The following is a 23,000-nucleotide window of genomic DNA, read 5'->3' on the forward strand; positions in this document are numbered from 1 at the left end:
GCAGCCTGTGGGCATTTGGGGTTCACCAGCAAGAAGCACTGTGCTGCCATGTACCCTGCAAGCGTATCAGTGAAATCAGGTATGAATTTGAAAAATGTATGTCCAGCCTTCAGCCCTTCCTTTCTGGATTGGAGCCAGGGCATCAATTGTAAAGAAAGATTAGGAAGGCGTGATCTCTAGTGGAAATGCCAAAAACTTCATATTCTTTGCTCGTTTCTCCCCAGACTAATCCCTTTTGAACTATAATTAATGGAATTTTTTAATCTGAAAATTACTCTCATGATAAGACTTGGGATCTGTGCACAAAATGGCATTTTTGTCACTATCTTAAAAATAGGATTTTTGGAGAGCAGGGAAGGGGTAAAAACCTACCTAATAAGAACAATGAACACTGTTCAGTGATGCTCACACTTACAGCCCTAACTTAAGTATTATAAAAGCTATCTGCGTAATAGGCCGGCCCGGTGGCTCATGCCTGTAATTCTAGCACTCTGGGAAGCTGAAGCTTGTGGATCACCTGAGCTTAGGAGCTCAAGACCAGCCTGAGTAACAGCGAGACCCTGTCTCCACTAAAAATAAAAAATCAAGTTGGGCATTGTTGCGGGCGCCTGTAGTCCCAGCTACTTGGGAGGCTGAGGCAGAAGGATCACTTGAGCCTAAGAGTTTGAGGTTGCTGTGAGCTCTGACACCATGGCACTCTATCCAGGGTGACAGTGAGACTGTCTCAAAAATAAAAGCTATCCATGTAACAAGGATATTGGCACCGTCTTCAGATTTAGAAATTCAAAAAAGGGATTTCTGCATGTCACAGTCACACCACATCTGGGTGTGAGTCCGTTAACCACCTTTCTCCACGCAGGCAGCATTTTTTAAAAGAAGGCTTGTCCCATAGTCTGTCCCCCACTTAATTATAAAACCTAATCTAACCCGACTTTTGGGAGGGACACAATATGGAGGTGGATCTCCGGATTTAACCTCTCCTGTCTAAATTCAACTGCAGGACGGCTGACCGCTTTGGAAATCGTATACCTCTATTCAGACTATTCAAACTGTGGTCTTTGGTTTCAAGGACTGAGCTGTAATCGTGCCCATCACTGCAGGTTTCTTTCTCCGCTACCACGTCAGCCCCACACTTGATACCCACTGACCCACATACGTGCTCTCACGTAAAATGTGGTGTGTGAGCCAATTATCCTTAAGGATTCTCAGCTGGTGACACAATCACTTTGTCTGTGCCAGAGATCGAACAGAGGACAAAAGTCAGCCCTATCTGATAGATAGAGGGAGATAAGGGACCTGAAAAAAAGTCAGTAGCAAAAATCTAGCATAAATACATCATTTTCTTTCAAAGCAAAACGAATGCCTGGGAGTTTAGGGACATTGAAGAATCCTCCAGTTGTGAGGAATGAGAGATGCCACATGTCTCCTGAATCTTAGTCATGTTTCCAAAGGTCCCACCTGAGTTGTCTCTTTGCTGATTGGAGGAGTCACTAATCTCAGCTCTTCAAGATCTTAGAGAGTTACTGGGACAGTAAATTTCTAATGCTAATCCGACAGTTTTGCCTTTCCCGATTTCATGCAGTTAGTTTTCTCCTTTGAAAATGAGAGGGGAAGCAGGCCGTCTCAATTTTTAAAAGCATTGCAGCCTTACTAGTTTAAAACATGTCTCTGTAAATATTATGCTTCAGGTCTTCTGGGGTGAGGCAAGGACACGTATTTTCAACAACCTGTGATTTGATACCCACATGTAGAGAGGAAAGAGCACTGACAATCAGGGACTTTGGATTCTATTTCTGGTACCTGCTCCAGGTTCTATGCTGTGTCTCCTAAGTTTTTGGGCCTCATCTGTGCCGTGGTAGTTGGAAGAAATAACCTTAAATGTCAATTCTGGGCTGCAGTAATCTGCACTGTATTCATTCTCTGTGTGGGGAATATATGTGCCACTTAAACTTCATTCTTGGAAGTCCAAGAATTTCGGAATTTGCAACTGAGTTAGAAAACTTTCTTTAATACTATGAAGTTAAACAAACACATTTCTCCCTCACCAGCTACCATTTTGGTTAATAATTTCTGCTAACATTCTGAAAGCCGCTTTGTCTCCACTCACTCTTGCTGTATTTTTAACATTTGGGGGGAAAGCAGAAGAAAGAAGCCGTCTCTCAGTATACAGCTTAACCACTTTTAGCGCTGAGAGACTCGCCTTCTGACTTAGACTTTCCCTTTTTCTATCGAGCAGACCTTGATTTAAAAACACTGCGCCACTTTGCCCTCTTTTAAGTGATCTGCCTGTGTTTTTTAACCTGCAAGTTCCAGCTCTCTTGCATAGGGCTTTGGCTGGTTCTTATTTTAAGTCCGACTTCTTTTGATGTGAACATTTCCAAGCTCAAGCAACAAAGAGTGTTTTTACCCATATCCTGAAAGTAATTATCAGGTAGACAATTGTGTCTCAGAAGTAGCTTCAGCTCTTTATTAGTCTGTCAGGCTGTCAGTACTTTTTTCCTGTTATCTGTTTTCTTTGGACAAACTCTGGAGCCCTCTCTCAGTGAAATTGTTAAATATGGGTGTAGCTGTACCAATCTGAACTTGCAGGTCTGTGGAACATTCCAGCTTTATGTAATGAAAAACCTTTGAAGACTTATTGAGTCATTATTTTTTGAAATAGCAAGGTTTTAGGACATTACTGCTTTGTTTGGAAACCAGATTGGAGAAATTATTGTTTGAAATAACACTTATTTAAAGAACCAACAATATAGGCAGTCCCTGGGTTATGAACAAGATAGGTTCTGTGGGTTTGTTCTTAAGTTGAATTCGTACGTTAGTTGGAACAGATACATTTACCCATTACCTGTAAATATAGCCTCCGTTCTTAGATGTGAACCATATGTCAGTCAGGTGTTTATAATCTGAGGACTTAACTCTAATAGCTCATTTGTAAAGTGTGAGCTGTATGGACATTGGATGTTTGTAACTCAGGGACTGCCTATATAGTCTTCATTGTTAATAAGCTATATGGAAAATTAATTAATAGCTATTAAATATTTTATATTTAATATTTTATTGTTGACAACAATATTTTATTGTTGACACTTTAAGGCAAGTTATTTTTCAGGAATTCTGAGTACTTTGCTGTTGAATGTTGAAGGTAAGGAGAGTAGAGACTCACCTACTCGTACCCCAGTCAGTGTAGACATAACTGAACCCCCCTGGCTTATCATCTGTAGATTGCCCCCAGCACTGAAAGCTTTACTTTTTTGGACCTTTCTCCCACCTGGAACAAATTGACAACTTGGTTTAAAAAAGAAAGAAAAGAAAAGCAACCAGGTGACATGTTCTTCCTTCCTTCAAAATAATTGTGTGCAGAGGCATATTAATTTTAATCTCATTTAGGCCTAAGAACTGGTGGATACTTTGTATAGTTGATTAGCTTCCAAGAGTCTCAGCTTCCACATCTGTGCAATGAGAACTGTAATGCTCTTCATGCTTACTGCTGGGAACCCACAAGAAAATGACTGGAAACAGCAAACCATCATACAATATATGGCAGTGTTTAGCTGATTGTTTATTTGAAGCCAGATTACAACAATATTTTTTATTAATCACCTGAATTCCTAAAATCTTGTAATGCATTTATTTATTTATTATAGTTGAAACAATATTGAGGGAAGTATAGTGCCTTAATCTCATAACATCAAGGGGTATTTCCTGTGACGTCTCTTTCTTTTTTTCCCTGGAACCTGAGGCTTTACTCATTTGTTACAATCTCAGCTGCCACAAACAAGAGCTGAAACTCTGCCTTGCAACCAGGTCTTGAATGTGCACTGGGAACCCATTGTCCCTCAGGTTTTCCACAATGGCAAAGTATCTTTCATCTGTGGCTCACCTTAGGCGGAGCCCTTCAGCCCTTGCACAACCAGGATTTTCTCCAGGGAACCAAAAAACAAAGTTACAAGTCACTGGGTAGAACCTATGAGCAAATTGGCCTGGGACTAGTAGTGCTTTTGGAATTTAAGACTTTGGAGCTGTCTAGAAGCTTTTAGTACAGTGGTTCTCAACCTTGCTAATGCTGCGGCCCTTTAATACAGTTCCTGTGGCGACCCACAGGTTGAAAACTGCTGTTTTAGTAGATGAATGGAGTTTGAGTGCCATCTTCTGGCTGTTACTGGGAATTGCTTAGTAAGGAGTCCTCCAGTTATCTCTAGGGTCTGTACTTAGACTTCAAAGGGGGAAATACATGGTTATGATCTTTTTTAAACATCAGGTATTAGACTTTGATCATATAATACACTGTAGTTACAGAGTGCCTTTTCTCCTATTCCTCTGTTAAGGTTGTTGGCTAAGAAGTATTGCTTTGGAGAATGTCCTTGAGCTAAATTATTCCCAAAGAACAAGAGATGCCCCCTGCGCAGTTACAGTATCGTCCCTGGTCAGCTCATTAACAAGCCCCTAGAGCTTCTCCCCGCATCTGATTTGAGTGTTTAATATGATTCCCTTGCTTGCAGATATAGAAGCTCTGGAGTCTCTCGTTATGTCTCCCAATGACAGTGATGTTAATCTAAGCATATTACCTGATGATTTCATCCTCTGTAAAGGTGGAGTCCACTTTAGGCTATTTATATTTATCCCTTCAACTTAGATCTGTTGAACTTCTGTTATGGTAGGGTAGGAGATACACAGGTCATCAGACCAAGGGTTGCTAACAGGTAGGCACATAGTTGGCAGTTATCACAAGCATCACATTGAAGTATGGACAAAAGGTCATTGAATGGAGAGATTAAATATGTCATTTAGGATTCTGTCCCTACAATTTAGAAGAGAGATAGAATAATCTAAGAGACTGAAAGAGAAAGGTTGTTTTGGTCTGTGACTTGAGACTTTTGTATGTGAACAAACCTGCACTCTGAGAGTTGGTTCCTGAGGGAAGCTGGGCTGCTCACCTTGTCATTTCCCCTCCCTCAAACGTGACTCCTCTTGTTTGCTTTGTAATTTAAGGAAGAAATGCCTGTATCTAAAGAATATATGAATTTTTTTACTTCTCCAGAACACAAATAGTTTTCAAAATGTCCTTTGGGAAATGAGAAGAATTGGAGTATCAAGAAAACAATAAACATTCTCCACTCAGAGAAATTGATTCAAAAGGATAAAAGACCTAAATCTAAGGCACCAAACAATTAAAATCCTCAAAAGAAGTGTGGGGAAAACACTGGAAGCTATCAGCCGGGGGAAGGATTTTATGAGGAAGACTTCTGTGGCAATGGCAACAACAACAAAAATAAACAAATGGGACTTAATGAAACTGAAAAGCTTCTGTACAGCTAAGGAGACAACAACCAAAGCAAACAGACAACCTACACACTGGGAGAGGATATTTGCATATTTGAAGCAGACAAAAGCTTGATAACTAGAATCTACAGAGAACTCAAATTAATAAACAAAAAGAGCCAACAATCCCTTAAATCACTGGGCAAGAGAGATGAATAGAACCTTCTCTAAGGAAGACAGACGAATGGCTAACAAACATGTGAAAAAGTGCTCATCACCCCTAATTATTAGAGAAATGCAAATCAAAACCACCCTGAGACATTATCTGACCCTAGTGAGAATGGTCCACATCACAAAGTCTCAAACTGCAGATGCTGACGTGGATGTGGAGAGAAGGGGAACACTTTTACACTGCTGGTGGGACTGCAAACTAATATAACCTTTTTGGAAGACAGTATGGAGAACTCTCAGAGAACTCAAGCTAGACCTCCCATTTGATCCTGTAATCCCATTACTGGGCATCTACCCAGAAGGAAAAAAATCCTTTTACCACAGGGACACTTGCACTAGACTGTTTATTGCAGCTCAATTTACAATCACCAAAATGTGGAAACAGCCTAAATGCCCACCAACCCTGGAAGGGATTAACAAGCTGTGGTATATGTATACCATGGAATACTATTCAGCCATTAAAAAAGATGGGGACTTTACATCTTTTGTATTAACCTGGATGGATGTGGAATACATTATTCTTAGTAAAGCATCACAAGAATGGAGGAACAAGAATCCTATTACTCATTTCTGATATGAGAACAATGAAGGTTCTAGTACGTGGTGGGGAATGGGGAGAGCTGAGAAAAGGAAGGAGGGAGGGAATGGGGGACCAGGGGTGTGGTACACCTTTTGGGGGGCAGGACACAATTATAAGAGGGTCTTTATCTAACAAAAGCAATCAATGTAACCTGGTTCTGTGTACCCTCAATGAATCCCCAACAATAAAAAAAAAAAAGATGCTAAATAAATATTTGATGATGATTATAAAAAACAAGAAAACAATAAACAGAGAAAATGCTAACTGCTAATACACTGGAAAGCAAGCTTACTGATCTCAGAATGCTGATGAATTGTTTTTGGAAATTGTTCTCAGATCTAGTTTTGTAAGAACATGTAACAGATCTATAGCTGATTGTGGGAAAGAACAAGTAATTCATTATTACCGAATGACACTTGTAGTCTCATGGTTAGTTGTACATCTGAAATGTTGTGAGTTCATCAAGAATTATTAGCAGAGGTGAGCCTACTTCACTCCCCTCCCCACTCCCACAGTTCCAGAACCAAAATACCTTGATGTGGCTGTTGATTTGGGAGGTCATATTAAGCTGGAGTGAGGGAGTAGAGTAGTTGAGACAAAGAAGACAGAACTGTCAAGAAAGGTTCTGTCTATTCATAATAAGTGAATGGGTGGGTTGATCTGTGGGCCCCTTTAGGAAGCTGTGTAGAACCCAATGAAGTGTCCACAGAGTCTGGGGAAGCCAGGGTATGTCTGCCAGTTCTTCTCCCGGGTTCGGTGATGGTTGCTGCAAGGGATGGTGGTTCTCCGGCATCAACTTCTCTGCATTTCCTAGCAGTGACTGAAGCAGAGATTGCTCTCAGGCAAAGGAGCAGAGTCACTGGCACTTGAAGAGGGAAGCTGCCCATCAGAGCTGCAAGTGAACTCAGGCCAGTGGGGATGCAGGGCAGGGTATCAACAAGTCTCTCTCTCTGTCCATACTCATGTCTTCACACATATTAGGAAAAACATAAAATCAAGTGGTCTGTAATAATGATAGGACTTTTACTATTAGTTTTATTTGTGGAAAGAATATTGTTTATATTATTAAAATGTTCTTTGTTAGACAAATATGTTGAAGTGTTTATGGGTAGATTTATAGGATACCTGGGATTCGCTTTAAAGTATTGTAGCAAAAATGGGAGGGGGGATGAAATAAGAAAGGCAAGCACCATTGTTGAAGGTGAGTGATGGGTACACAGGGATTGATCTACTTTGTGCATGTTCAAAAATTTCTGCAGTAAATAGTAAGATGTCTAACGTAAGACAAGGTCTTTCACAGGCTTCTTTAGATAAACTGGAATCAGTGCTAAGCTCATGGAGCAAATTTGAGTGTATAGTTTAGACCCTAGATATAAAATCCCTTTTTAATGAACAGTGACATATTTTTTTAGGCTGCTAGGTTACAAGGGACATTATCTTTTTTTTTTTTTAAGTAATCTCTACTAAGTATTTATTGATTACATGATGAGTTACAAAGAAGTTTGTAATAAACCCAGGGTCACAAGTATAAAGAGTGATTAATATCAATTTGAACCAATGCCTGTCTTCTTATGTCATGATACTCCTATCATTCCATCATGCTTTTACTTTTTTTTTCTTTCTTTTTTTTTTAATTAAATCATAGCTGTATACATTAATGCAGTCATGGGGTACAGTGTGCTGGTTTTGTATACAATTTGAAATATTTTCCTCAAACTGGTTAACATAGCCTTCATGGCATTCTCTTTTTCAAAGGAACATTATCTTCCTATTGCAGCCTCATGGATACCAGGGTTTGTTTTTTTTTTTTTCTTTCCATCATCGTTGTTGATTGGTGGTTTCTTTTAGGAGACAGAATTCTTTATGTTTCTTTCTCTGTGTCTCAGCGTGCCCAAGCTGAGTTTCTTGCTTCAGCCTTCTAAGTAGGAGTTGCTGGCTTTGTGGTTAGTACGTCTGTGGTAATTATGTTGCTGGCTACCCTCTGTCTCCTCAGCCCAGTACTAGAAACTCAGAGGATAGAACCATAAGGTTATGGTCTACTAGTGGGTTAAACTAAGCAAGTTAGATTATGCACTGAAAACGTGGGAATATTTTCAGAGTTTATCCTGGGGCCAAAAAGAATTCCAAGGTGGTTGTTATGATTAAAATAGTTGTAAAATACTCTTGGAGAAATATTCAGGGGTTAGGTGTGCAACAGAATGTGACACTTTTGTGTGCACAGAGCTATACGTCACAGCACTAGAGATCTCTTTAAAAGGTCATTCATAACATTGTCCCTCCTATGACCCTTCACCCATTTTGCTCATTCACTTCATTTTCCAGAGATGACTATAATCAGTTTTTAATCTACTTTAGAAAACATTTTACTCCAAAGTAGTGTTTCATTTGCTGGGGGAGGAGTGAATAAGCTTCTGCGTGTACTCCTTATTTACGTGGCAGTTTTAAAGTCCTGAAGATAATAAATTGTTTAAATCTCTTTTCAGCAGCAAAGAATCAGCTTGAATTTGGATCTCAGCTTAGCTATCATAACCAGAAACAATTTATTTGACTGCTGTTACTCTTGGTTTCCTCATCTGTAAAATGGGAATAAAATCATATATTTGGAAGTGTCAAGAGGATGGAATGAGGCAACAGGGCTATACGTCAGCCCTTCTTTTGCAGTATGTTTCCCATTGCTAGTACTACACTCTCTCCTCTTAAAATTGGTGGAGTCGTTTAAAGCATGTGACAACAGGTGGGCTGCAGATTGGAAGTGATGCAGCATGGACCAGGTGAGAGAGAAGAGCAGCTTCTAGCGTTGGAGCATAATGTATCCTTGGAGTTCTTGCTGGGCCCACCAGTAAGAACTTGGATGGTCACAGGTGGCTGTGGAGTCTGTCTTCAGTAGTGAGCAGTCGCCTGGGAAGACATCTATACTCAGACTCCATCACATTTAAATTTTAAGTCTTCATTCACACTGAAGATTTGAATTGTTCATCCCTTGGGACAGGACATGTATTGCCTTTGCAAGCAGCTTTGTTTTGGGGGGTTTGGGGGGGCAGTTTTTGGCTGGGGCTAGGTTTGAACCTGCCACCTCTGGCATATGGGGCTGGTGCCCTACTCCTCTAGGCCACAGGCACCGCCCTGCAAGCAGCTTTGTTAGAAAATGCTACCTGATGGATGAGTCTCCCGTTTATAACATTAGACTGAAATTTTCTCTTTCCACCTTCTGCTTGATGAAAGATAGATAAAAGTCCATTTCTGCTTTATGAGTACGACTCATTAGACATATGAAGGCGGATCTCAAGGTCTTGAATTTTCTATTCTTTAGGCAAAACAGTTTTCAGTCCTTTCCTTCTTGTGTGCTCTGTTTATTTCCTTTAGTGTTATTATCTCAGCTTATTAGTACACGTTTGTTAGTGTGTAATTATTTGATTCGTATGGGAGCCGTTCATGCTTCTTATCAAATATTTCAATCTTTCTACCTACCTAGAATGCAGTAGAAGTGTGATTTTTTTTCCATGGATGAGACCAGGTGACTAGCTTTGCCTATTGATTCGTGAATAAGAATGCTGTGTCATTTCCAGGCCAGAGCATTTAACTGCTGAAAAGAGAACCTCCACAGCTTTCTTCTTTTCTAGTAGAGTGACTATGAAGTTCTTTCTAGACCTTGGTTGGTTAATATATGTGGGTTCTGGATTAAGGCAAGAACCCCTGACCAAGCCTTGATGGTCATCGAGTGTGAACGAAAAGTAGAACTGTCATTTTGATGCACTGAGCTTAGATTTGTTACCCAGCGTAAACTTATATCCTGACAGATACAATTAACACTTGGTTCCCTCACTAAATGGCCAGCATTATGCAGCAGGGACAGTGTGTGTTTCTCTCTACCTTTGTATCTTCAGTATTTAGTCCTGGTTCATGGGGGTGCTGGTACCCATGTGCCCCATGTATAAATAGTGAAACCTGAGTTTGAATCCAATCTTCATCCTTGTTGCAATTTCTTATTTTTCTTCTAAAAAGTAGGGCCCCTCCCTTCCCCTGTCAAACCCAGCTTTCAGTTTCAGAAAAACTAAGTAGTTTGCATATACACCCCCAAATGAGAAAGGAGTGGGAACCCTAGGCAGGCGTGATGAGTTGACTTCATTTTGAACACCTCCATCATACGTTCATCGGTTCTTGTGACCATCAGGAGGGAGCTCATACATTCATCACTGCCATAACTGACATCATAGTGGCATCACTCTTGTTTTTCACTTGCTGTTGTTTTGTCTTTTAAGAATGAACCTTTAAAACACTCCCGTCTGTCACTTTTGTTCCCTGTTGTGGCAGTGAGAATCTGCTAGAGGGGGCTAACAACACTCTCTTATGAGTCTTCAGTAAATTCTCAATGTTAAAAAGCATGAGATTTTAAACTATCTTAAGTATTAAAAAGAAAGAAAGAGCAGGACTTACTCATTGGGAAAAAGTGTATTTATAATGTGTGTGCTTGCATGCACATGCCCAGAAACCCTCATTTACAGAATCCCAACTAAGTACCAGACCACATACTAATTGGTATGTTCTTTCTCATTGTATTCTCACCCAACAAACTTGTACTTGCTATTAGTCCCCAAATTTATTCAAGCAAACTAAGGCCTAGAGTGGTTAATGATGTCGATCATGGATGTGTTAGACTTGAATCAAGGTCAAGTTATGTTTATTCTGTTTAAATATAGTAGAACCTCCATAGTTGACCACCTCCGTACATTGACCTAATTTTCATAGACTGGACTTGTACCACATATGTGTATCAGTACAGTAGGCCTAATTCCTTATGTTGACCATCTCCATATGGGCACTAGTTTATTACAGTCCCTTGGGTGGTCACCTTGTGGAGGTTCTACTGTAGTTTAGTAGACTTGCTTAGTAGTTTAGTAGACTTGTTTAGTAGACAAGCTCACCTGTTTTTAGAATTTCAGTTCTAATTTTTAAGAAGGAAAATAACAGAAGATTGAAGTGGCTTTCCTCCTCACCTGACTTTCAGATTATTAGTATATAATATTAAACACATATGTTAATAGTATTTCATTGTATTGTCTAGCAATTTCTATGACCCCAGGGTATGACTCATGAGGTATCAAGTTGATTAAAACAAATGGTACATTCAACAAGCAGGTACCTTCTAATCTCAAGGTCTGTACTAGCTATGCAGTAAGAAACCTTGACCACAAAGACCTTAATAGACTGTTGCCTGTGGTGGTATCTTTGATTTACTGAGTCTCTTTGTCAGTTGCTGTGCCAAATGCTTTACAGTTGACCCTTGCACAGCACAGGTCCACTTACATGTGGATTTTTTCACCCAAATCTAGATCAAAAACACAATATTGGTGGGATGCAAACCCAGTATGTACAGAGAGCCAGCTTTTTGTATAAGTGGATTCCCCAGGACCAACTGCAGGACCTGAGTGTGCATGAGTTTTGGTATAGGATGATGTTCAGGAACCAAACCCTAAATACACCAAGGGAAGATTGTATAGTGTTACCTTATTTAGAAGGAAAAATGCCATAAATATAGGCCACAATGGCAATAGACATTGAAGATGCTAATCTAGGAATTCAGATCAAGGTCCTCTCTTAGGTGTACAGATTGTTCATTCCACAGGGTACCTGGATGAGAGAACAAGAAAGGGTTGGAATCAGCCTGCCCTCGGCTTACCAGCTGTGTGTCACCCGACATGATGACATCCACTCAGGAAGCGTCCCTGCTGATCATCAGTGTTGGTACTTCCAGGGAAGAGAATATTTTATTCATTTCCTTTCATCTAACATGTTTTATGTACCTTGCATGTGCTAGCGGTTTTACATAGATTATCTTGTTTCATTAAATCTTCCAGACACCTCTTGGGAAAGATCAAGGAAGACTTCTTTGAGGAGGCATCTTTTGAATCATTCCTATTACTGTATATAAATTCTGGTCCGTAGATCATTATCATTACCATGCATGAATTAAAAGTTTTCAAAAGATTAAATAAAACTACATGCAATAGTCTCTGAACTTAAGCAAAATACAACAGACTCCTTGATTTATAAAGCATATCACCACAATTGTGAACATTAATGATCACTCAGAAGATTATTGAAAAGCTGGGAAGCTCCGTTGGTGTCTTCCTGACGTCTTGCAGTCTATTTGGGAATACAAATGGCATCTTTCAAGGCAGATGAGTTCCGTTCTTGCTTATGATAGACGTGGATGGTCAGATATATTCTGCTGCTTGACCAAGGTCACACAAAAGCTTTGGCCAATGAAATGCAAAGCAGGCACTTTGGACACCTCTGCTACTTCTTTTTTTAAGCTGTTTTGCATTCACGTCAAGTGAGGTCATGGTCATAGGGAGAACAATATGTCTCTACCGTTCTGACCTTCTCAGCAAATGTGGAGATAAGATGATGCTGATTATCTCTCTTGAAAGTTGTGTGACCTTGAATGGGTTCTTTTTCTTCTCTGAACCTCAGTTTTTTAACCTGTAAAGTGAAGGACTTCAGATAGGTGATTTGGGACCCTGACTTAGGAAAAGGCTATAAAACCTTTCTCAAACTGGTGTCATTAGTGACTTTTTTAGAAAATGGTGGCCATGTCTACATCTCAGATGTTTCTCATGATGTCAAATAAACTTAAAAGAAAATTTCCTCTTTTGGAGCATACATCACAATATTAGAGGATGATTTTATACTGTTTATTGTCAACCAAGGTGATTGTTGCCCTAGGGGATACATTAAAATCAAAGAAGGGCTCTGTCAGCATCATCTCACTCTATACCCTTCCAACTATTAAAAATCACTCGCATAATAAATCACTGTTTGTTATTGTCATGTGTCAACGAATTGGGGCCAAGAAAGGGTGACTCTTTTATGTGTAACAGTGAATATTATTGAGATACTCAGGAACATAGCTCTCATATATAGTAGTGTGTGTGTATATATATACACATATGGTAGTGTATATATATATATATATATAGTCAAAGATATATGAAGAAATAAAATTCATCTAACTTTGTAACTTTACAAGATGTAAAGATCTGGCATTATATGTTCAAGTGATGGAAGTTAATAATTTGAATTCAGTAGAATATAATAAAAAATTTTATGTACTAGAACATAAGGGAATCAGGGACAAAGTTCTATTTTCACTTCATATTCTAAAGGTAATTGGCAAAGAACTTTGAAAAGGATGCTATGAAACTCATTTCTTAAACTCAAATCCCAGTTTCTATATAAGAGTAATATTGAGGTCTGCAGTAGAAACTATGACATTAGTCAAAGCCAGGAGTGGGGAATTACAGTAAGAGAGGCTGAAAGGAAGTTTTACTTTAGTGTTTTGTTTGTTTGTTTGTTTGTGACAGAGCCTCAAACTGTCACTCTGGATAGAGTGCTGTGGCATCAGAGCTCACAGCAACCTCCAAATCCTGGCCTCAAGCGAGTCTCTTGCCTCTGCCTCCCAAGTAGCTGGGACTACAGGCACCCACCACAATGCCCAGCTATTTTTTGGTTTTAGCTGTTGTTGTTTGGCGGCCTGGGCTGGATTTGAACCCGCCAGCTCAGGTGTATGTGGCTGGTGCCTTAGCTGTGTGAGCCACAGGTGCCGAGCCTACTTCAGTGTTTTTAAGAGCAAACATGTCAGTGCTTCCTGGTCTCTCTTCTAGGAGAGACCCACCCAGAGGAATAAGCTGTTTCTCCATCCCGCCTTTTCTTTGCTGCTAACAAGCTAAATGGTGCACGCTCATCTTCCCTTTGTTCCCGCTCAAGACTTAGATAATATAACTCATAGCTAAACAAGAGTTGCTTGATCCTACCTTTCTGTAATTACACAAAAATCCTTGGATCACTTCAGAGACAGCACTTGTTGGAACTGATCCTGACAACCAAAGTGTGCAGTTGAAATTTCTTCTCCTCTTTTTCTCTCCCAGCCCGGGCTTGTGTTTCAGTTGCATGTCAGCCTGTCTGCTGTGATAGCTGATGTCAGTTCATTTTCATTTGGACTTTGCCCAGAAAACTTTTCATGGAGGAAGTTTGGGCTTGTGTAATGTTGGGGAAGGCTCCAGTTTGTGTTACCAAATCATATGTAAAGCTGCCTGCTAATGGGCTCAGGAAGGCTAAGTGGGAATGTGGGTGTCACCGGGGATTAGCTTCTGGAACAATGTGGCCTTAGGGATTTTGCTTCTAACTTCTAGGAGCTTAGTAAATGAGTATCTGCGATATTCTTCTCTCTGCTGCTAAAGTTCTTTCTTCATTTTAAAAGGAATAACAAGAAGTGTCTAAAATTACCCTAACTCCTTGGTATTAGAATTTAGCCTAAAACAGAACGTAGATTGGCTCCTTTGAATGAACGGTCAGCATTTTAACTAGATGCACAAGCAGCCGTTGAGAGGAAAAAGAATTAGCACTGGCAGAGATGTTCTAGTACATAACGCTAACAAGTGAAAATAGGTTAAAACCTCTTTAATCCAGCAGAGGGCAGAAGGGAATTTTAGCTTATGTCTTACCCAGAACTGTCCAAACTGAACTGTGATAATCCAAGGCGAAATTCAGCGGCACTTTCGCAGGCCAATTATCTCTCGGTTGTTAATGCAGAAGTTACTCTGGTTGTGTAGACAGGTCTTAGCTGCTGTTTCCAGAGCCAGTTTGCTCATTTCTAGCACAGAAGGACATACTATGAGTTATTTATGCCCAAGAGGACAATAATGTGGTCAAATAACAGTACCGCTTTAATTGATTCGGATCTCATCTACTGACCACAAAACAGCATTTCATGTTTTTCCCCCAGGACGTTTATGCACTCCAAATGCTAGAATAAAAGAATATTTGAAATAATGAAGAGTAAACTATTTCATTATCAATATATCTCTTTGATAAGTAATTGTACCTACATTCCAGAAACCGACTCTGGAAGCTGAGACATCAGTCCTACCCTTTCGTAGCTGCAGCTGACAGTTGGGCTGGTGGCATTTGTTACATGACAAAGATGAGGTTACTATGAACTCACAGTGGTGACAGAAGAGTATTGGATCTTTGTCTTGGTCTTTATGAGAACTTTCCATCCTGATTAAGTTTGGCTTTTAAAAACCACTTTTAAAAAGGGAAAATAAAATTTCCAATCTGAATTTCCAATCTGAATTTCCAGCTAAGCCTTCTTTGCTCGCGTAGTGTGGGGTATGGTATGTTGTATTTCTCAGGAAGCAGCCTCTGAAATGAAGTTAGCGTGTTAAGTAAGGAGCATCCTTGGGCTCGCTCTACACCTGGGAAGGGAGGGAGGCAGCAGGATCAAGTCAGAGGAGGAGTCGGTCAGGTTTTCCTGCAGGCTCAGCCTCAGCTGACCCTCCTGGGAACTCTGGATGTGACTGGCCCTTCAGAGTGTGCCGAGCCTGGACACTCTAACACTGACCAGTCACCGGATGTCCATGCCTAACTCCCAGCACAACCACAGGACAGAACCTCAGTTGACATGGTATTTTGCCTTAAGGAATTGTACTGACGTGGTTGGGTTAAGTCCTTTATTGAAGGGGACCTGGATGGCAGATCACAGCGCAGATAGTGTGATAATCAGCCCAAGACTTACGTGTGCTGGATTTTCTTTCTGATGAATCATCAACTCTGTAATGTTGGATAACTTACTGATTTGATTTCTTTAAAAAGAAAATGAATGATAACTTCCTCTAAACCGATCTATATGTAAGGAAATGGTTCCTGAATAAAAGATATTTTTATTGTTAATGTGGTTTAGAATATACGATTGATTCTAAGGAATGAAAAAGAGCATATTTTTGTAAATGAGTGTTACATTTTAAAATATAATTGTCGTATTCAGACTGTTAAAGTACAGTAGACTGAACAGCTTATAAATAAACAACAGGAATTTATTTCACACAGATCTGGAGCCTGGAAATGCCAAGATCAAGGTGCTGGCAGAGTCAGTGTCTGGTGAAGAGCCCCCTCCTGGCTGCTACACAGCTGCCTTCTCCTGTGTCCTCACCTGGTGGAAGTGAGGACTCTCTCTGAGGTCTCCTTTATAAGGACACTGATCCCGCTGTGAGGCCATCTTCATGCCTAGTCACCTGCCAGAGGCCTCACATTCTAATACTGTCTCATTGGAATTTGGGATTTCCGCCTGTGTATGGAGGGGACACAGACATTCAGTCTTTACCAGTGGTGGTAACACAACCCATTTATATGGCTTATTTATCTGCTTTGGGATTATCCTATAAACCACAAACTGTTGATCAAAAGTAATTACAATAAATGATGGAATATTAGTTCATCATTACTTCTTTGTGATTTGGGGGGGGGAGGAAGCTATTAAATAAGTCACAAAAATTGATTCTGGTAATTCATCAGGCAATGAAGCACAAACAAGTATATCATGAAAAGACACAGGAGGCAGAGAGGGTAAATTTCTATGTTGTCGTGGAACAGTCATTTAAGGATAGCCTGTATTTAAATACTTGTGTAAATTCCACCTATGAATTCCACCCACCAAATAATTTCATACATTTGGTCCTTTATCATTTAGTCACAGTTACAATCCTGTGCCTACTGCCTGGAGACCCTGGGTCTGCATAGCATGAATTTGGGAAAGGATTCTCATCTTAACTCATAATCTTACCAAAAAATCACATTCATTAATATTGCCACCAGTCTCCTCAGTGGCATATACAATCTGCGAAGATGTCAAGCTCATGGTGCAGGATGTGAATTTCTAAAATTGTATTTTCTTTTGAAAGCTTCTGTTTTATCATTGGGAATAAATATCATCAGTTGCTTTGTTGGAGCCAGGTTTGTTCTCTCCATTTGAAAGAAAAATGTCTGCCAAATACCCAAGTCTGAATAGCCGTAGTTTATCAGTTGTTCTTTAAGGTAAAAACGGTGTTCCGTTATGGACTGAATAGAGAGGCTAGTTCAGTTCAGAGCTCATGAATTACGTGAGTGTTTCTCCTGAAGCCTGTCACCTTTCAGTGTGAGGAGGGAGGCTTTAGACTTCATCACACAAACTATTAGAAAGGTGGTCTTTACAATGGCTCAGAGGTTGAGATTTAATTTTTCTTCTCCGTCAAGGGTTTTCTTAAGTGAAACTGGAATGTTTTTGAATTGGTAGTGCACGTTGGCAGTAAGGAATATGCTGAGTGCTGGTAGAGTTTGGTGCCGCCGTCTCAGCTAGTGCTAAGGTACCAGCAGCTTTACTGTCCACTGCTTTTTTATCAGTGGAAGTGCAAGTGTCAACACAGTGAAAGAGTCAAAGAATGTGTTAGTATTCTTATGAAAAGAATTATGACCTCTGGAGAAGTGTCTGCAGGCTACAGTGAGAATGGCTGGAACGGGTGAAAGTTTCAGCATGAAGCGCCCAGAGAAGGGAGATGGCTTTGGTAAGAGACAAAAAGAGCCTAACGTCATGATGGTAGCAGAGATGGAGAACAGGGAAGGACATGAGAAACCCGGGCACAGGTTATATAGATGAGATCTGGCAGGAGCAAGGCACGGAAGAGTTGTAGCTTGCTGAAATTTCTTAGCCTGGGTAACTGAGCGGATGACATAAGAGCAAGCCTAGTTCAGGATTAATAAATAATACTGCTTTTCACTGTGAGAGAAACATCTACCATGGGTTTTCCCAGGTAAAAGATAGATTCCACTTGGAAAAGAATAGATTCTAGCACTAGTGAGAAAGTCCTGCTGTCAGCTGGGGCTGTGCAGCAGCCTGGGATCTGGCTTTGTACTGATAATGAATTTTGGATCTTGGAAGGTCAGAGCCTTAAGACTCTGTTGGTGCTTCCCATAATAGTGTTGTTCTCTCTTTGTATTTCTAGGAATGGTACAAAAGCTGGACCAGAAACTCCCAGTGGCTAACGAGTACCTGCTGCTCTCTGGAGGGGTCCGGGAAGGTGTGGTGGACCTGGACCTGGATGAGCTTAATGTCTATGCCCGGGGGACCGACTATGACATGGACTTTACCCTTTTGGTGCCAGCCCTCAAGCTGCATGACCGTAATCAGCCTGTGACGCTCGATATGCGCCACTCAGCCTTGTGCCACTCCTGGCTGAGCCTCCGACTGTTCGATGAAGGGACAATCAGTAAATGGAAAGACTGCTGCACCATTGTGGATCACATCAACGGCGCCACCAACTACTTCTTCTCCCCCACCAAAGTGGCCGACTGGTTCTATGACTCGATCAGCATTGTCCTATCGGAGATACAGAAGAAACCCCAGCGGGGGATGCCCAAGGTAGAAAAGGTAGAAAAAAATGGGACCATCATTTCCATCATTCTGGGTGTAGGGAGCAGTCGCATGCTGTACGATATTGTCCCTGTGGTGTCTTTCAAAGGGTGGCCTGCAGTGGCCCAGAGCTGGCTCATGGAGAACCACTTCTGGGATGGGAAGATTACGGAGGAAGAGGTCATCAGTGGGTTTTACCTGGTGCCTGCTTGCTCCTACAAGGGCAAGAAGGACAATGAGTGGCGGCTGTCCTTTGCCAGGAGTGAGGTGCAGCTGAAGAAGTGCATCTCCAGCAGCCTCATGCAGGCCTACCAGGCCTGCAAAGCCATCATCATTAAACTGCTGTCGCGGCCCAAGGCCATCAGCCCCTACCACCTGCGCAGCATGATGCTCTGGGCCTGCGACAGACTCCCCGCCAGCTACTTGGCTCAAGAGGACTATGCAGCCCACTTTCTGCTGGGCCTCATTGATGACCTGCAACACTGTCTGGTCAACAAGATGTGCCCCAATTATTTCATCCCCCAGTGCAACATGCTGGAACACCTGTCGGAGGAGACGGTCATGCTGCACGCCCGGAAGCTGTCCTCGGTGCGCTCAGACCCCGCGGAGCACTTGCGCACTGCCATCGAGCACGTCAAGGCGGCCAACCGGCTGACGCTGGAGCTCCAGCGGCGAGGCAGCACCACCAGCATCCCCTCCCCACAGTCCGACGGAGGGGACCCCAACCAGCCAGATGACCGTTTAGCCAAAAAACTGCAACAGCTAGTGACTGAGAACCCGGGGAAGTCAATCTCCGTGTTCATCAACCCTGATGATGTCACGAGGCCCCATTTCAGAATTGATGACAAATTTTTCTGAGTGTTTTGCTGACTTTTCCCCCGGTCCTGAAACTGTCATAATGCGTAGTGTGGTCTGTGATGCTTTCTGTTTTTTACATATCCAGCCTCGATTGGATTTGTTGAAAACAAATTTTAAGTTTCCTGGTTCTGCAGGATGGTGCAGGCTCTGAAACAGTATATTACTATTTCATGTTCTGCCTCTGATTTCCCTGTTGTTTGCCTTTTGGAGGCATCGTCCTAGAGTTTTGTTGGTTTTTCTTTTTTAAGGAGAACTTGAGCCATAGATGAAGATGCCCATGAGTCTCGTTGCTTTTTTTCTGTTTTGCGCTTTGTGCACATTTGTTAACGTTTATGGGGAAATGATACTCTTTTTGACAATTAAGGATTCTATTGCATTTTTTTTTTTTTTTTTTTTTGTCTTCCTTTTTTACGGAGCTTTCACCACTGCTGACTTTTGCGAATCATATGAACCGCAAAACTGCCTGGCAGGTTAGCTGGACGTATTTCTTTTGACCAGTGGCCTGAGTAGCTTTCCCTTTGTCCACCAAACTGCATCAGCTTTGAAAGTGAGAATGCTACAAATTGTCTTTTGGAGCAGTTTTCATTGAATGTAATTGTCCTCAAATCAGAGAACATTGGCTAGTTTGGAGGATGCGTTGGACGGTTTTCCAAACAGAATTAAGGTTTCCAAATGTTAGTCTTAGCGTATGTAATTATTTGAAGCCTTATTTAAATCCTATTAAAGAACATACCATTACAATTATTATTTGCACTAATGAAATCTTTGCCACTGCCAGAATTGCAAAGTGTGTTTCAATATAAATTAACATCCACTGTTGAAATGCTATCATTTTTTTCATTTACCCCGTTTTGCTCAATCAGTGGAATGATTGTTTGCATTCGTTTAGTTCTCCTTTAATTGTGGGTCCTGTTCTGCCCTCTCTGATGTTCCTGGTTCCTGTCAGACTAGCGAAGTTTTTAAAGCTTTATACCAGTTAAATGACTCTTACCTAAAGGGGTTGGGGAATGTAAACTTGATTAAGTAGATGTCTTTGTATTTATTTCTTTTGGGGTAAGGGGTATGCTTTTTAGTAAAGTCTCTTTATTTCTTCTAAGAATTTTGAGGAAAACTGGCAGGAAGAATTTATAATCCTCAAATAGAAGATACCATATCTGTTCAAAAGCAGATTGTGCTATGGAGCAGGAACCAGGAAATATCTGTGGGTGGCAGCCTTGGTATAGAGGTGTCCTGTCTTCATGAATGAAATTACTTGCCAGGTTGAGGTGCTGTAAAGCTTTGATTCCCTGTTTTGGGGTGGACTCATGGTAAACTGGTGTTTGAGGGGTCAAGGGGTCTGCTGATCTCTCAAAGGACACCCATGATGTCTACTAATGGAAATTTCAAGCAACATTTTGGTTTTGGTCTTGAATGTCCAGACTCAAAGGCTGGATTTTGGCCAATTGAGATCAGACATGTGGTCTTGGGTTTTTGCATGGGAATTAATGTAATGCTTTTAAATGAGAATGAAACCATTCAACCATCTTAAGTCCACACAAAAATAATAATAAAAAGAGAAACATACTAGCCTTGAAATTTTGTTGTTCATTTGTAGTCTAAAATTATTTCCTTATTAGTAATGCTAACAATAATTTGCAAGAAATAATAGCTATGGGCTTGCTACAGTCTTTCAGACCAGATATCCATACATTGAGTATCTAGTATTCCTTCTTCCTCTTTCCCCAATTATCTTACTAATGTCTACTTATCTTCCACATAATCTTTGTCCTTCTCAGGAAATGACTTTATCCCCAGGTCTAGACAGACACCCAGATTAGAAAAAGCAATCCCCACCAAGCATTTCCCTGGCCACAAACACTGGAGGCATATGACGTAAACTCTTAGAGTCAGGGATGTGCTCAGCTTTCTGGGTTGGAGTGCTGGAGCAGAAGCATGCACTCTTCCAGATATGGGAGGGAAAGCATTTGGCTTCCGTTGCTATTAACAACAATCTCATGATCATGACTAGAGCCAGATTTAGGATGAAGCTGACATTGGATGGCACTTTGGAGAGCTGGGAAAGAAAAACATGAGCCACCAGACCCCACACTCCCAAGTTTGAAGCCTCTCCTCCGTTAGACTTTATACTTAAATGAGTCAACACTTAAGTTATTTTAGTGAGTTTGAATTCGGTTCAGTTCATCACAATATTTAAACTGGTATGTCAAACCAGTTCAGTATATTGGAACTATGGCAGTTGATACGTATCTCTTTCAGGAGTTGGCTGTCAAGGATATTAGATATTAGATATTTTATCTAAGATCTATGCTGTCTGACTTAATTCCAAAGAATATCAGAGCCTCTATAATTAATAACTATGTACCTGACAAAGTCTATTTAAATTTATCATACTTAGATCATTAACTCTGGGTTAAAATAAATACAGTAAATCACTGAAGTAGCAAGCTAATAGCCGTTACTTTAAAATCAACTGTAATATAAATTACTCTGTGCTCTGACTTGGAGTCTCAAAGATAGTGAGCAACATTTGCCATGTCTTGAATGCTGTGTTTTCAGACAAAATTCTGTTACGGGCACGGGAAAAAGTCGTTTTCACGATCCTCTGGGCACATTTTTTTCTTTTGCTACTTCTACACCTGGTAAAAAACTCTAAAAATTCTTGGTTAAACATCACAAAAAGGTTCCAAGGCTCTGGGCTTTAATAATTTGAAAGTCTTATTTATTTATTATTGTTGGGGAATCATTGAGGGTACAAAGAACCAGGTTACATTGCTTGCATTTGTTAGGTGCAGTCCCTCCTATAAAAAATTCCTGAAATTTGCTGTGAGTACCATAACGTAGGACTTGAGGGTCGAGGGTGCGTGGAAATGGGGCATAGTTTGCCATGTTTTCTTGTCTGAAACTTAAGCTCGTCATTGAATTACTAACCGGTCAGCTTGTCCTTCTGAAGCCCAGAAGATTGGTTAACATCACTCCTGTTTCGAGTGCAATAAAAAATGCCTTAAGGCTGGAGTCATAATTTGAACATTGCTTACAGCTGATTTTTTTAATTGAGGGCAGCCATAAGCTGTTACTCAATAGGCTTCCCAGTCCCTGATGAGACCTGGTTTCACCTACTTCGAGAGTAGATGAGCATCTGTCCTCTGCCTTTCTTTTCTGAAATGGAAGATGCAAAGAGCCAAGTAAAGGTTGGTTTTAGAGTGGATGGTACCAGTCAGGACAAATTCTGCAAATAAGAAGATCTCTGAAATTATTGGATGGAGTTATTTCAGAGAAAAGGAGAGGCCGGCATAGGGGCTATCTTACTTTTGGGTGGAGTTGCCAGGGAAGGAGTGGGAGGCTTCTGGGCTTAGGTTAAGAGCTCCTACTGACTTCTGTACCAGCCCCATCACTCACGTGTGCACACACGTGCTTTCACATTATCAATTGGTGGTTTCTCTGGGGTGATGGTTGTGTAACAATTCTTTGGAGAATTAGGCCCCCTGGTCACAACTAAACACCAGTTCTTTGGGGTCAGATCATCACCTTGCTGGGAGAAATTTCCCAATTTGGGGTTCAGTGTTTGATGGGGATGCTGGTAAGGAAAGGGAGGCAAGGGGTTACCAACAGCTGCTGGAACAGTGCTTTTCTACCTTTTTAATCTCACGCTTGAACCTATAAATACTTCCAAGGCACACTTAAATTATGTTGGCCAAAAGAAAGAGTTCAAAAAAAAAAAAAAAAGAATATGCTTACTGTTCTTTGAACTTCTTTCAGAAATAATTTGATTAATGATCTTTAAACATTTTCCTAGCACACCTCTGATCCTCTCACAGCACATTAGTGTGCCGTGGAACACCAGTGGACAAT

At 40.8% G+C, this 23,000-nt stretch overlaps 1 protein-coding gene across 1 annotated transcript in view; it reads left to right on the plus strand.

Moving 5' to 3' along the window:
• Positions 1-20,726, plus strand: part of MB21D2 (Mab-21 domain containing 2) — a 113,913-nt gene extending 93,187 nt beyond the window's left edge. Inside the window, exon 2 of the mRNA XM_003792697.1 lies at positions 17,887-20,726. Within this exon, the coding sequence (XP_003792745.1) occupies positions 17,887-19,151 (1,265 nt within the window). The 3' untranslated portion in view covers positions 19,152-20,726. The remainder of the gene's footprint in view (positions 1-17,886) is intronic.
• The last annotated feature ends 2,274 nt before the right edge of the window (positions 20,727-23,000 follow it).

Source organism: Otolemur garnettii, unplaced genomic scaffold, assembly GCF_000181295.1.
Source record: "Otolemur garnettii isolate 467f Iridium unplaced genomic scaffold, OtoGar3 scaffold00060, whole genome shotgun sequence".
Taxonomy (NCBI): Eukaryota; Metazoa; Chordata; class Mammalia; order Primates; family Galagidae; genus Otolemur; species Otolemur garnettii.